General features: G+C 29.2%; 2 protein-coding genes and 1 long non-coding RNA gene across 5 annotated transcripts in view; 2 read left to right on the forward strand and 1 right to left on the reverse strand.

Moving 5' to 3' along the window:
• Positions 1 to 6,556, forward strand: part of LOC113218809 (diuretic hormone class 2) — a 38,869-nt gene extending 32,313 nt beyond the window's left edge. The window contains exons 1-4 of one of the 3 annotated variants that reach the window (XM_026441047.1): positions 3,066 to 3,152; positions 4,885 to 4,990; positions 5,436 to 5,540; positions 5,666 to 6,556. In XM_026441047.1, the coding sequence (XP_026296832.1) occupies positions 4,905 to 4,990; positions 5,436 to 5,540; positions 5,666 to 5,798 (324 nt within the window). In that variant the 5' untranslated portion in view covers positions 3,066 to 3,152; positions 4,885 to 4,904 and the 3' untranslated portion in view covers positions 5,799 to 6,556. Of the gene's footprint in view, positions 1 to 3,065; positions 3,153 to 4,881; positions 4,991 to 5,435; positions 5,541 to 5,665 lie in introns of those variants that run through there. The other 2 variants (XM_026441049.1, XM_026441048.1) reach the window with 2 other exon arrangements.
• Positions 3,411 to 5,520, reverse strand: LOC113218810. The gene is made up of 4 exons (XR_003304753.1): positions 5,159 to 5,520; positions 4,873 to 5,018; positions 4,533 to 4,746; positions 3,411 to 4,459 (listed from the first exon to the last, which is right to left on the reverse strand). It is a non-coding gene; the product is annotated as an uncharacterized LOC113218810 (long non-coding RNA).
• A 194-nt stretch (positions 6,557 to 6,750) lies between the features above and the next one.
• LOC413012 (EH domain-containing protein 3) lies at positions 6,751 to 14,991 on the forward strand. Its single transcript, XM_026440890.1, has 13 exons — positions 6,751 to 7,046; positions 7,558 to 7,757; positions 7,838 to 7,933; positions 8,395 to 8,634; positions 8,777 to 9,083; positions 9,164 to 9,378; positions 9,491 to 9,634; positions 11,974 to 12,471; positions 12,553 to 12,866; positions 13,082 to 13,190; positions 13,313 to 13,631; positions 13,988 to 14,158; positions 14,364 to 14,991. The coding sequence occupies exons 2-13, from the start codon at positions 7,590 to 7,592 to the stop codon at positions 14,567 to 14,569; spliced, it is 2,787 nt and encodes a 928-aa protein (XP_026296675.1). The 5' UTR covers positions 6,751 to 7,046; positions 7,558 to 7,589; the 3' UTR covers positions 14,570 to 14,991.
• The last annotated feature ends 1,002 nt before the right edge of the window (positions 14,992 to 15,993 follow it).

The raw sequence follows: 15,993 nt of genomic DNA on the forward strand, positions 1-15,993 counted from the left end.
TAACGAATCAATGCAAAAGTCGTGCAATTTCTTTTTCTCTTTCTCTTCCTTCCTTCCCGTTATTCCCATTCAAATTTTCGCGTTTGTAAATCAACCGTCAAATATAACGGTCCTAGCTGTGCGAATAAGTATACACGCGATCGTGCGGAAAATAAAATAAATGGACAAATACAGGCGATCGTGTAAATTCACGAGCAACAATATCCCTATGAATCATTCTATTATTATATAAGCGTAAAATTCTATTAAGCGGGAAAGAAATTTTAACTTTTTTTTTACTTTTAAGTTCCAGTGAATCACTTTCTAACGAAACATTAATTCTCATCATCGGGGCGGATAACGGATAACCGATAATGTATAATCGATTTTCCTTCGAGCGGAATAGACCAAGTTGAAATTCCGTTAAAGCTTTTCGAGGCGAAAGTATCGTAATTTTTAAAAGATGTTGGGATCGTCGAGTGCATAAAAGGATGCACATTGTTCGTTATACGCGTAAGACTCCTTATACATATTTTCCCCACATCGCGGTGGCATTGATACTTCGCTTCACGGGATCGAAACGATTTTTTCGTCAGCCGTATTTCGTTAACTTTTCGATCATCCGCATTTTTTTTTACGAATTTGTCTCATGCTACGACTACGATTTTCTTTCCTTCCTTCCTTTTAATTCGTAATGCTCGATCGAGTACAAAAACGATAAATTCTAATTACAACGGGACTGTGACGCAACGGTGATACAACGCTGATAGATTACCACGAATATTATTACGTAATACGTTAACACGTGAGAAATAGCAAGTCTCTCGAGAAAGAAACTTGTAATGTACGCGATGTGCGTAGCGCGGATCGAGGATCAGTTTAGGACCGGCAAGTACGGCCAATTGATCGACCAACGCTCATTTCCCACTAACTCTCGTAACTTTGCTCTCGACACAGTTTAGATATCTTGGAAAATCATTAAATCGACTGTTCGCTCCCTAGAGAGGAAAGGATAAGAGAAAGAGAGAAAAAGAGGGAAGCTATCATTTTAGGATACGGGATGTAATCGAAACGAACCAATCTTGACGAATAAACGTAACTAAACTCGTTCCATCTCGGTGGAAACGGAACGGAACGGAGAGAGAGAGATAGAACGGGAAAGAGAGAGAGAGGAAACAAGGGAAAAGGACCAATAAAAATTACGCTCGTAGTTGCGGCAGCCTACGACGAGCCTTCTCTTATCTCGGCGAACACGTTTACGTATACGTATAATTTTCAAGGCGTCAAATTGTCTCCATCTTGAACAATTGTTCGAAACCGGAGAATACCGTGGTATACCGATCGATGATAAAATAATAATCGATAACTCGGTTGAACAATTTTTTTCATCATATCCCCGCTTTAAAATCAATATCTATGAAAATAAGTTTAAATAAACCCACAGACGTTTGAATAAATCGAGTAAACCATACTGGCTATGCCGGATTAATTTCCAGTTTATGTCTCGACAAATATCTCGTAAAACCGAGAGAGTTATTTCATTTTAACGTCTAACGATATCGATTTCTTCCATGCTTCGATTCATTTCTCGTAAGAATGTGGAAATTGTGTGGCGAATTATATTCGAATAAAAAAAAAAAAGAAAGAAAGAAGGAAAAAAGCAATCGTTGAAATTAAAGAATCCCTCCTTCCCTCCCTTCAATCCTTTTCGAATGATTAAATCAAGATCAAAGCATTATAAAAAAAAAAAGAAACAGGGATAATGATTTTATAGCGAAAATTTGAATCTTTTTCGTACGCTTATTTTTATTTTCTTTTTTTTTTTGGCTTCGGTTTAATTTTATCGCGGCGCTCGAGATTCCTTTCCTTCCTTCTTCTCTCGACTAACGATTTTTATCGCGTTACCGAACTAATACATCGATAATCGATAAATCGATGTATTTTAAAAAAGGAAAAAACGATTCAAATCGATTTACACAATCGGAAACGATTAAAAGGCTACTTTTTCGCGAATTTTTCTTTTCTCTTTCCATGCTACGTTCTTCTTTTTTCTCACTCCCTTCCGTTATTCATTTCCACGACTCCTCCCTGCCCGTCTTTTCGTTGTACTTTTCTCAATAATAAAAAATTTCCAAAATTTCAAAAGTTGCTCGACATTACTCGACACAATCTTATTATTCCTATTTCCCTCATCTGTTTCACAACGATCATATTCGTTGCACGAGCAAGCGCCATTATTGAATATATAGACCTATCAGCCTATGATTTACATACTCTGACCAACTATAACGGCAGACGGCGCCCTAAGAAAGGGATAAGTTATAAGCGTCGCAATAAACGGTAATAAGATTCTCGAATTCTCGTAAATATCTAAGCTGCAGGAAATGAGAAGAGAAAAATGGACAAAATCAGTTCGCAATCTTGACTCGAGATTACGATTCATACGATCTATCAATGCTCCTTGATTAATTTCATTCTCTCTTTTTATAAAAAAAAAACATATAATATGTTAATCGAAAATTATCGAAAAATTTCTTCCACGATTTAATTTTTTCCATTCATACTTGATCAAATATAAAAAGTGAAAGTAATTCAGCATTTTAGATTCCAACATTCTAAACGACTTACGTTATATAAAAATTGTACATCCTTTACGTTTGATTTTCTCGAAGAGTTCGAGAATATCATTCGTGTGAATGAGCGAATGATGGGATAAATCATCGACTCGATTCGCGAATCCTCTCTGTTTATCTTTTTAATTGGGGGGAGGGAAATCGGGCAAGAAGACGAAAAGGAAAGAAAAATGGATGAAACGTTGCGGTGAATCAACGCGTCGCGACAGCGGAATGTGGTAGAGGGTGCGCGCGTTAGCGTTGCGCTCGTTGGTGGTTATCGAGACGATATACGAGAATCGAGGGTAGAAAGCTCGGATGGGGTAGAGCGGGGGGCCGTTTCATTGGTCGAGAACACTTTGCAAGCGTTGCGGGGTGGGGATGGGAAATAGAGATGGGAATGGGGATGAAACAAGTGGCGCAAACCCCGCGCGGGCTTATATAAACCGTGAACCAAGAAATTCGTATTCACAGAGCACGGCTCTTCGCCCTCGAAGAAACAACCTTGTGTCTCGAGCAACAACTTTACACCGGCACTCGTTCCACTATTATCGTTAATAGGTAAGCGGCCAATCTCTTCTTCCCTTCTCTTTTTCCCTCTTTCAAAATACGCGAATTCGTCCCTAATTTTCAACATCGAATCAATTGTTATACACGCATTGTATAAATTTACTATATTATGTGTATTGAATTTAAATCTCGATATAAAGTATTTATTATTAAATTATATATTATATTAAACGAATAAATACATTCTTTTATTTATTTATTTATTTTATTATTTATTTTATTATTTATTTATTTATTTATTTATTTATTTATTTATGAAAAAAAGAATATTATAATTAGTGATCGGTGATTATTTCATTGATTCGGTTTTTAAAATATAATTCTTTCGATATTCGTGATATTATGAAAATAATTCGCAGCACGTTCGTTACATTTGTTTCTAGACAAGTAATTGGGTTCGTTGTCGCATTTCCTTTCGAAAAATTCTTCTTGTGTCTCCCTCGTCCGTAAGAAACGATTATTAATCACGTCGAAGGGGGAAAAAAATACTAAACTCTTTATCGTTCCCAATTACCACTCGTAATTCGTAAATCATAATCGAACCGATAAGGGAATCAGAATCGTGGAGAAACGCGCAGCTGGTCTTCAATTTCTTGAATTTTCATGCTCGATCGAACCGCGATTCACCTTGTTGCGAATATAGTGTTGCTCAGTCATCGGATGGAAAGCGGAAAGCGGAAAACGGAAAACGGAAAACGGAAAACGAGATACGGAATGTGGAGTACGAAGAACGGGGAAACGGAATCACCAAGTAGGAAAAATACGAAATACGATAAAAAAAAAAAATAAGAAACAAAAGATTAGATCACTGTTGTATAAACTAAACAATTAATCGAATCTTTTATCCGTACAATGTGATAAAATTTTTTTTCAATAGATATTCTTTACTTCTCTTCACCTTCTTCCTGGCAAATAAGTACATTTAATTCTCATCTTCTCTTTCTTTTCTTTTTTTAAAAACATCTTTCGTAATTCTTTCAAAGATTTATACATTTTCGTATGTATATATATATATATCCAAATATATTGAATCGTTCTTAACGAATGTAAGTACACGCGTGAAAACGTATCGTCAACATCAATTATCGGAAGCGCTGAATCCAATTATCCCGTGTTACGGCCATTCGGCACGCTCAAAGCGACTCGTGATTGCCTTCCAATAAAATACTAATTGCACGTACATCGATACTATCAGAAATGGAAAGGAGTCGTTATAATCTGAGACGTGTATTACCAACTTCCAGATCTTCATTTCCATAAAGATCGAATTTCCTTATGTATACTTTCGAATAAACGTGCTACAAAAAAAAAATATATATATTTTATTAAATTACAATTGTATACGATTTATATATATATATATATATTTACTCGCATATACATGTATCGAAACAATACAACGGAGGAATCTACTCGAAAAGTTGGCCACGATCGGTCTTTCCTTCCTAGATTGTCGGTTGAATAGTTTGTTAGTCGCTTTACCCACTGAATGCGTCCATTTTCTTTCGAGATAGTGCGAGAAAAGAAAAGTGGTATAAACATTGCCTTCCTTTTTTTCAACTTTCATTCTTCTTTCTTCTTTCTTCTACATCCACGTGTTAAAAATTTTAAATAAAGTTATGAGATATTAAATTTTTTACTATTAATAATATGTTAAATGTACGGAGAATAAAATGAATCGATTAATATTTAAAAAATGAAATCACGTTACTTTGAATTCCAGGTTTAAAAGATACATCGAAGATGCAGCAAGGAATCATATCGTTCTACGTGCTATTAATGGTTGTGGGTCTTTTTGTGTCGTCCAATCTTTCCACGAATGCTGCACCGTAAGTCTTTTCCGATCTTTCGATTTTTCTTTTTTTATAATTTATCCAAAAGATACGATGAAATGATCCAGAATAATTAATATTGTATATAAATATATACATAAAAACATAAATCAGTTTAATTGTGCATATTATATTGAAATCGAGAAAAAATATATATATACGTACAAAGTGAACGGGAGATCCATCTGGCAATGTCAGAAATTTAACCTAGTTCCATTTAATGAGACATCGTTTAATGAGAGAAAACGATTCCACTGTATCTAAAATTAAAGAGACGAGAAACGTTGTTGTTACATCTTTCCATTCTATTAATATTATGTATATATAAAATGACAACAAGTTGTAAATTTGATAGTTAAAACGACGTTAAGTAACGAGATTTTCATTTTAATCGAAATATACTCTCGTTAAAAGTGATATTATTCATTTTCGTTTCGTATAGTCAACAAGGATATTGGAGTCAGTTCGATGAAGAAGATCCGGAAGCATTGATGGAAATTATTACCCGACTTGGCCACACTATGATACGCAATCCAGAGCTTGAAAAGTAAATATAACATGAGTATTATTAAATTGATCGCATATAACGTTCTTTTGATTAATTTTAAAAATTAAAATATTCATTATCCGTTTTTTTATAATTTCTCCGTTGACCGCGGTTCCTTTTTACAGTAACAAACGTGGATTGGATCTTGGCTTGAGCCGCGGATTCAGCGGATCACAAGCTGCGAAACATTTGATGGGACTTGCCGCGGCAAATTATGCCGGAGGCCCCGGCCGTCGACGTCGTTCTGAACAAGCTTAGATTAAAAACACACATCGATCGATCGCGATTTCGATTATCTCGAATTTTAACATCATAGATGTTCACTCATGCGCGTTCTTTCTTGCATTCGTTCGTAAAGATTTCTGTTCTATCAATATTATAAATTAAATCTATATTTATTTTAAATTATAATTTTCTATTTCTATCCAATTCGTATATTTTTTTAATTTATTCTATTTTGATAGTAAAGTAATCAATTAAATTCTAGTCATCGTTTTAGTTATAAAATAAAATCTTCATTACGTGTATAATTATCAGAATTCACGAGAAAACATATATAGGTAAAATTATATTAAATTACATTATTAAACATTGTACGAGAAATTATGATCGATCGAATATTCCTGTAATTGAAACTAATATGAAAATCTGTTATTTTTCGATCATGCTTCTCATAGATTCAACGAAGCAATGTTTTCCTTTGCGCAAGAATGTTTTCAACGACAATTTCGATGCACAATTCTAATCGAGATGAATGTAAATTATAGAAATATTTCTCCGTTAACAAATCAATATTAATAATATATTATTATATATATAAAGCTTAATACTTATAATACATCATTGTACTTTAATATATCATAAGTATATGAATGATTATTATTTATTTCTTGAATTAGTTATATATTTTATACCGATTATGTTTTCGAACGAATGCTGTTGAATCCAACGGTCAACGTATCAATACGTATGTAAAATTAATGAAAATAAATCCAATGTACCTTTCTTTTGCCTTATTTTTACTATTTATTATTTTATCCTTATCTTTTGCTATATATATATATATTGTAAAGAGATATTTATATAGAAATTATCATAATAATCGAATAGTACGAATTCTTAAAATAATTTTGTCACGTTGCTCGATCTTATACCTTTCTTGTACTTTATAGTACGCAACATACTATACTTTGTGACACAACTCCCCACCATTTCGATGTGCATATGAGCGCACTCTAGTGTCGAATACGTTATATTATCTGACGGATCATATCGATACATTGCACATTCTTTCTACCGACATGTGTATTTAATGTGTTGTTCCAAAAAATATAGACATTGATTTTCTACCTAAGTAGGAATTATCGCGCGTGTTTTTGTTTTTAATCAAAAAATTGATAATCGATTTGTTAATCGATTCCTTTCTTTTTTTCCACATCTCTCGACAACGTTGTTTTTCTATCTGCGTTGCTCTATATGCGCAAACGTATCTTCAAAGATATATATGTACGTATAAATTTTTAAATGTCATTTGTTCACACAGATGTATATGTCTTTCTATTTCGTTTCATCGATCGATTGGGCAATAATAAGAGCAACGGTAATGAAAAGTAACAAAAAGTAATAAGAGAAAAACGGTTATTTCGACATATACATGTAATGTTATCGACAAACATTGATCGAAGATTAAATTCAATCACTAATTAATAAAATAAAATAAATACAATCTTAATTCAAGTTCTTAAACTAAAAGAAAAAATGATCTTTTATATATTTATTTGATAATACATAAAAAATAAATATATATGTATACATATATATATTCAATGTACTGTTTGCATGTGACAAAAAGTCTCGCGTAACAAGGAAAGTACATTCCTCTTTTATTGCATGATTTTATCTCTAATCTTATCTTAGATGTGACTTTCGGTCAATATGCTATTTTATTTATAACAAATTATTTTTGTAAACATAATAAATCATCGAAATCGATCAATTAGAGCCGCATTCCTTCTAGATGATTTTTGCACGTACAACAGATATAATAGAATGAACGAAGAAAATAAACAAAAATCGTGTAATAATTCTCAACGAAATAACGTAAATACTCACATCATGGTTTCGATACTTAGTATCGGTATCGGTTCTGTATTGTTCGCGTATGTGGCATTTGCTTCAACGATCGGTACACAAACTTCTATACAACAGGTGATATTTGTAAGTATATATATATATTATTTTGATACATAATTTGTATCATATCCTTGTACCAATTAATCTTGATAATGATTCAACAGGTTTTTCGACATGGAGATCGTAACCCTACGGAAACTTATCCAAATGATCCATATCGAAATTACGAATGGCAAGGTGGTTGGGGAGCTTTAACAAAGGTTATAAATTTTAAATAAATTTATTAAATCGACGAATCTATCTATTAATCAATCGAATTTTATTTTAACATATTTATTATCATAATAAATCGAATTGAAATTTTAACTACAGATTATGTTTCTTTGTTTCGGTACATTTACATAATCGATTTTAGATATATATATATTTTTATTATAATCGATAATTGTCTGAAATTTGATTTTTTACCAATCCAAACATGTTAATATATTTATTTGTCAAGTTAAAATTGATATTATATAAATTGATAAATTTATAAAATGAGATGAGAAAAAATATTTCGAAACAAAATATGTATATATATATTTAATACATATATAATCATACAAATAATTTATTTATTTATTTATTTAATATTAATATCAAATGTATAAGTTTTTTGATCTGTTATTTATAAAAATTATTAATGTACATGATTCCGAATGTTTCACATTATATACAGGATGGCATGCTACGAATGTATAACATTGGTCAATGGATTCGCACTGAATACGGCTCGATAATTGGCAACACATACGATAGTACTCTATCTCTGACGCAGAGTAGTTATGCGGATCGGTGTATAATGTCCGCGCAAGTTTTATTAGCAGGTTTATATCCACCAACCAATGAGGAAATTTTTGTATCAGGTTTGACCTGGCGACCCGTCCCTGTTCATTCGACTCCCAGAAATTTGGATAAGGTATATATTAGATATTGGAATATCACAAAACCGTATATATATATATATATATCATTTATTAGCATATACATATATATATGATGTATGCTAATAAATGAGAAAAAGAGAGAGAGAATACCAAGCAAAAAAATATAATTTTCAGATGATTGTAGTTAAAGCACCTTGTCCAAGATTAGAAAAAGCTTTGAAAGAAGCATACGTGAACGATTCTAAAAGTGCAGAATTCCCATCAAGCAAATACTTTCAAGAACTTTCTAATTATACCGGGCAAAATATTTCAACGATTACCGATATTGAATTTTTATACAACACTTTGGAAATTGAAGAACGCAATGGTTTAAAATTACCCGAATGGACAATCAAATACTATAATCGACAAATGCGTGAAATCGCAGCTCGTAGCTTATCCCTATTTACGAGTAATACATTGCAACAACGACTTCGCGGAGGTATAAAAATTGTAAAGGATCCAAAAACTGTTCTTATTATAATCTCATATTTATATGTATATATAGCTTTTTCTTTCTAGGGCCATTGCTCAAAGAAATTTTGGAACGTATGAATTCATTTAATAATAATCAAGATACAAGACGAGCATATTTTTATTCTGCTCATGATATAACTCTCGTTAATTTGTTAAGAACCATGGGTTTCACGGATGAATACTTCAAACCTGAATATGGATCGACGCTTATTTTTCAATTGCATGCTGGATCCAATTCTACAGAGGATATGGAATTGAAGGTAATATTAACAATTGTTTTTTTTTCAACTATGTTTGTTTCTTTTGAAATTTTATTTCACTCACCCCTTTCTCTTAATATTTTTTTTTTATTTCTTTTTTCCCTTTTTACAGTTGATGTATCTAAATGATACAAAAACACTTATACCACGCTCTATGGATATACCTAAGTGTGGTACACCTTGTCTGTTAAAAAATTTGATGAAATTGTGGAAAAACGTACTTCCCGATAACTGGGATAATGAATGCTTGTATTCATAATTCTTTTTAAGAATTCTTTTAACTCGTATAAATTGGATACTCATTAACTTGGAACAAATGTGAATGAATGATAACTATCCTTTTTCAAGATTATTCTCGAATGTCAAGAAAATACATGTATGTGTGTTTCTGTGTGTATTCAACAATTTATTTTATAAAAAAATAAGAAAAAGTTTCTATTTCTCTCACACATCCATGATAACACGTATAATCTCGAAGTATGCCGTATCATACGAATCAATTCTAATTCGAGCGAAGCTGGTTAAGATTACTAAATTGGCACAAAATCGTTTAACCAGGATGTGTCCGCGTTGCTTACGCAACAAATGACACTGAATGTTTTGCATGTCTCGTTACGCAATTCGAGAACGATTATTCCAAGCACTCTTTCCGTTTAATTCAAATATTCAAACAGAAGATAATGCGTGAATGTCGATTAAATGCCATCGAATACGAATCGATACATGTATGTAAGTATGTACTTATAACATGTCATACAATTTTATATTATAAGTCAAATATGTATATACATATTTTTTTTATATATATTTATATGTAAAAATTGTTTTCTAATAAATACCATTATTAGTTTTAATAAGGAATTAAAGATGAATTAATTTTAATTATTACTAGTGATTATATCAAGTGAAAAACATTTGATAACAATTAAAAATTAGAATATTTGCCTTTCATTCCTTTTTCTCTTTCTTTTATATTTATGATCTTTTCTTTTTTTAATAGATAAATAAGTGGATAAGTAAACGAATAAATATAATATATAATATATATATATTATATATTATATATATAATATATATATATATATATATATATAAAATAGATGGAATATGACCGACCTCGATTAACAGTGACGCGTAACAGCGTACTCATTTCAAGATAAAACTAAATACACGCGTGACTCTACATAGCTAGTGTCTATATGTATAATATGTATATAGACATATGAATCACTCGGCAAAAAGAGGCTTACTTATCTTTATAGAAAAGAAAAGTTCCTAAAATTGTGTTACTGCTTGCGGATAAATAATCTTCATATATCAATTATGTATTTTTATTCAATTAAAACTTCTATTGGCTTCCATTTCAAATATTTCATTAAAAATATAATCATATTTTTTCATTTTAAATCAATCGAATTCATGTATTAATAAAAATTATCTCTCTTTATATACCATTGTTCGTGATTATTTTTTTAATTTTCTTTTTTTATTTATTTCTTTACTTTTTTTAATCATTCGTAATTCCAATAGATTTAAGAAACAACAAATAATTCTATATAAATTGATACAATTACACATGTACATGATCAATTAAATATATCTAATCAATATTTAATAATCATTGAAAATATTTGTACAACTTTTGTTCCTATTTACGAAACAATATATACCGTTGAAAAAGAATATCTATAAGAATATCTTATGTTGAAAAAAAAAAGAATAAAAATGTACATAGATATATAATATTCACTTAATGCAACAAGTAAACAAATAAAAAGAAAAAGAAAAAAAGAATAAGAGAAATGTTCAAGAAATAGAAAAGGGATGGAAAAGAATAGAGGAGAATAGTGAAATGCAGAAAAGAGAGAGGGAGAATAGACTAGAAAATGGAAGGAGGTATACTCGGATGCGCGATGCGCAGTCGTATTGATATACATGTAGAATTGTTCGCGACGTGGTCTGTTGAGTGGTCATACACAACCGGTTGTTTTCTTATGACTAACACGTTCAAGTGATACATGATTCCCTTTTATCGATCGTGTTTTAGAAATAGAAATAAATTGTTAAGTTTCCATCGATTTTTTTTTTAAATTTATTTCGCTGACAAAAAGTGCATCTCAATTCAACGTTTCAATATATATAAATTATACGTGCTGTCAAACGTCGTGCCGTATGATAGTTTTTCATCATTCCTGTCACTTGTACATTTTACAGAATCAGTGCAAAAAGGGTAGATTTTGTTTCTATTAATATTTCTTAAATATCTTTCATCATAATTTTATTTTTCTTTTCTTTTTTTCTTCTTACCGTAATATTTTACGATATTTGTAAAATACATATTTTATTCATAAATGTATTTATTATTTATTATTATTATTATTTAATAATAAAAAAGAAAATAGAGAAAATAAAACTCTAAGAATTATAATTATAATTGATATAAATTATATCAAAATTGTGAAAAAAAATAATATCAAAACCGAATTAAAAATATGTTTTTATTCAGCAAAAAAAAAAAAAAAAAGACATTTAATATCATAAACATTTATAAAAATTTGTAAATGCATTATTATATTTGTAGGATTATTATCTTGATTACTATTCAAGATGTTCAGTTGGTTAACTCGGGAAGAAAGCGGTAAACAGGATCTCTTTGAAAATGTTGCTGATGGCCTCAAAAAAATATACAAATCAAAATTATTGCCTCTTGAACAACATTATCAATTCCATGATTTTCATTCACCTCAACTTGACGATCCAGATTTTGATGCAAAACCCATGATTCTTTTGGTGGGTCAATATTCCACAGGCAAAACCACTTTCATCAAATATTTACTAGAACGAGACTTCCCTGGAATAAGAATTGGACCTGAACCAACGACAGATCGCTTCATTGCAGTTATGTACAATGAGAAAGAGGGTGTAATCCCTGGGAATGCTTTAGTTGTTGATCCAAACAAGCAGTTTCGTCCACTTTCTAAATTTGGAAATGCTTTCCTTAATAGATTTCAATGTTCTACGGTCGCGTCTCCTGTTTTAAAAGGCATATCTATAGTTGATACACCTGGTATTTTATCAGGTGAAAAACAAAGGGTATATTTTTTTTCAAACTTTTATTAAATTTTATTAATTTAACTTTTAGATTTAATTAATAATCATTTTCTTTCATATTAGGTGGACAGAGGTTATGACTTTACTGGCGTTATGGAATGGTTTGCCGAACGAGTAGACAGAATCATCTTATTATTTGATGCTCATAAACTTGACATTTCTGATGAATTTAGACGTTTGATCGAGGCATTACGTGGTCATGATGATAAAATTAGAATTGTTCTCAATAAAGCTGATATGATTGATCATCAACAACTCATGAGAGTATATGGAGCATTAATGTGGTCTTTAGGAAAAGTTTTACAAACTCCTGAAGTAGCTAGAGTATATATTGGCTCGTTTTGGGATCAACCTTTAAGATATGATGTAAATAAAAGGTGAATAATCTATTATTATTATTTATATTTTATTATTATTTTATTTACATATATATATATATATTTTTTAAAATACTAATAATAATATAATTCTATTTGTTATACGAAGCTATTAAATATTCTCGATATAAATACTCGAATTTATATATAATTTTCAAAATTATATATTGCAAAAATTATATATTTCTTGTTATTGTATTTGCATTTATTTTCAGATTATTCGAAGACGAGGAACAAGATTTATTCAAAGATATGCAATCATTACCTAAAAATGCAGCGCTTAGAAAGCTTAATGACTTGATTAAACGTGCACGGTTAGCAAAGGTAAACGAGCGTAAAAATGATAGCCTATCCGCTATCAATCACCGCGCCTTTTTATTACTAATCGATTGATTATCAGTTACATATTGTTCAAAGATAAAATTTAATTATATATCAATTTATAGGTGCATGCTTATATAATCAGTGCTTTAAGAAAAGATATGCCCAGTGTATTTGGTAAAGATACTAAAAAAAAGGAACTTATAAAAAATTTGGGTCAAATTTATGATCAAATACAAAGAGAACAACAGATTTCACCTGGCGATTTTCCAGACTTGAAAAAAATGCAAGAATTCTTAGCTCATCATGATTTTAGTAAATTCAATACTTTGAAACCTAAATTGTTAGAAGTGGTTGATAATATGCTTGTTAAAGATATTGCTCAACTTATGAGTATGATTCCTCATGAAGAAATTGGTACAACATCAGATTTATTCGTGAAAGGTATCTTTCTCTATTTATCTTTTATTAATATATGAATATTCTCATATGTTTATATGAAGTTAAAAATATAAAAAATACATTCATATTTTATTTATTAATATACTAAATTTATATAATTAAATTTCATTAAATATATTTACCAGTTTCATCACTTTTATAATCATATATGTATTTATATTTCTTTATTTTCATGTTATTTCGAAAAATAATCAAGAAAAATAAAATTTTTTTTTATTTTATTGTTACTGCGATCGTTCGCTAAAAAAATTTTTCTCGTATTTTTTTATATTTTTTTATTTATTCAAATAATATGAGATACTTTAAGAGATTATATGATGTAATATTTTGTATCATAGGCGGTGCGTTTGAAGGAGTAGTTGATCAAGTGAGTCCATTTGGATATAAACGAGGGGAAGGTATCGATGCTGGTGCAGGTGAACCGGAATGGATAGTTAATAAGGAAAGATATAAATACAATGCAATATTCGAAAAACTCGGTCCATGTGATGGAAAAATCACAGGTGCAGGTAAGTTTTTATATTTATATGTTTGTAATTTGTATTTATAATTCATTAAATTTCAAAAAAATAGCAAATTTTTTTTGTAAATAATATTATTCAAAGTTTGAATGTAAATATAAAGATACAAATATAAAAGATTTTTACATAATATTTTTTATTTGCTATTAAATATTAATAATATTCATTCATTCATTTCGGATTATATTTTCAGCGGCAAAATCGGAAATGGTAAAATCAAAATTACCGAACAATGTACTTGGAAGAATTTGGAAATTATCCGATATAGATAAGGATGGATTTCTAGATTCTGATGAATTTGCTTTAGCGATGCATTTAATTAATGTAAAACTCGAAGGTTATGATCTACCTGCAGAATTACCAGATCATTTAATACCGCCGTCGAAGCGGAATGCATAATTTAATTTTCAATATTATATTCATATCTGTTCATTAATAATATGGTTTGATGTATGTTTGGTATATGTTTACTGCGCACACATACAATTATATTTATTAATATATATATATATATATACACACTCGCCAATACAACATCGCCAAATATCAAATCGATCAATGTTGCTAAATTTATTAAATGTTCGGAAGAGTATGCGATAGTCATGAATTTTACTTCATTAAATATTTTTATAGTTTTCATCTAATTAAAATGCAAAAAATTTGGAAAAAAATAATAATAAAATGGTTTTTCTTAAATTGAAAATTGTTTTTCATGGCATAACTTATTCAATGCTTTCAAAATATACCACATACTCTTTCGAGTTATGCTTTTTATATTCAAACATTTGGATTTTTGATAAAAGTACAAATTTTTACTTTTTCTCATCTTTTTTTTCTTTCTTTACTTCACATCAGGAATTAATAATAAAATTCTGTTAATTTGAATATTTTTTATAAATTGTAAACAATTACAACAACTTAGATATGTGAAAAAAATAAAATTATACAGATAATGAAGAACGAACGAACGAACGAACGAACGAACGAATGAGAGAATATACGCGCGCGCATGTAATATATTTTTCTTTAATTTTTTGAATATAATTGTTAATACAAATTATTATTATTATTACTATTACTATTATTATTACGTTATTATTATTATTATTATTATTATTATTAAAATTATAATTATTATTGTTATTATATTTATTATTATAATAATAATTATTATGAAATTTTATTAATATTTAATTATTAAAAATGATTAATAATTATTATTATTATTATTATAGCATATTATTATATCATTAAATCTTAGAAGTGTACAAATTCATTGTATCACTCCATGGCTAATGTTTTAATTTTTTTAATTTAATAACAAATAATGTGAATTTTTCCTGTTTTATAAAACAGGAAAAAGGTATAAAAGTATAAGATGTTTATATTTTCTAATCGTATAGCTGTGTGTACACAAATGTTCGATAAAGCAAAAGTGATATATCTTTAACAAATATCTTAATCTATGATCAAATAAAGTAAATTGTTCTTTGGTATTAATAGAAATTTCCATGGAATGAAATCGTTATCGTATCAAAATAAAAATATATGTAATGATACGAATCATATCTAAATAATGTAATGATATTGAATCATTTTATATATTTTTTATTTCTTTATCTATACAATATATATTTTTAACAAAAATTATTAATATTAATCGACAATGTAAACATATTCTAATTTTAAAAAAGAAAACAGAAAATTGATAAAATGTCGAATATATTTGAATAAATTTTTTAATATATTACATTTAAAAATAACACTGCAACTGAAAAATAAAAATATCTCAAGAAATCAAATTATATCTTTTTTTTTAATAT

Source organism: Apis mellifera, linkage group LG5 (assembly GCF_003254395.2).
Source record: "Apis mellifera strain DH4 linkage group LG5, Amel_HAv3.1, whole genome shotgun sequence".
Taxonomy (NCBI): Eukaryota; Metazoa; Arthropoda; class Insecta; order Hymenoptera; family Apidae; genus Apis; species Apis mellifera.

Excerpts from the sequence above, each read along its gene's own strand:
- LOC413012 (XM_026440890.1), top strand. The coding sequence starts at position 7,590 with ATGAACGAAGAAAATAAACAAAAATCGTGTAATAATTCTCAACGAAAT. Across the intron at positions 7,934-8,394 it reads GTTGGGGAGCTTTAACAAAG|GATGGCATGCTACGAATGTA; the intron begins GTTATAAATTTT and ends CATTATATACAG. Across the intron at positions 13,632-13,987 it reads ATCAGATTTATTCGTGAAAG|GCGGTGCGTTTGAAGGAGTA; the intron begins GTATCTTTCTCT and ends TTTGTATCATAG.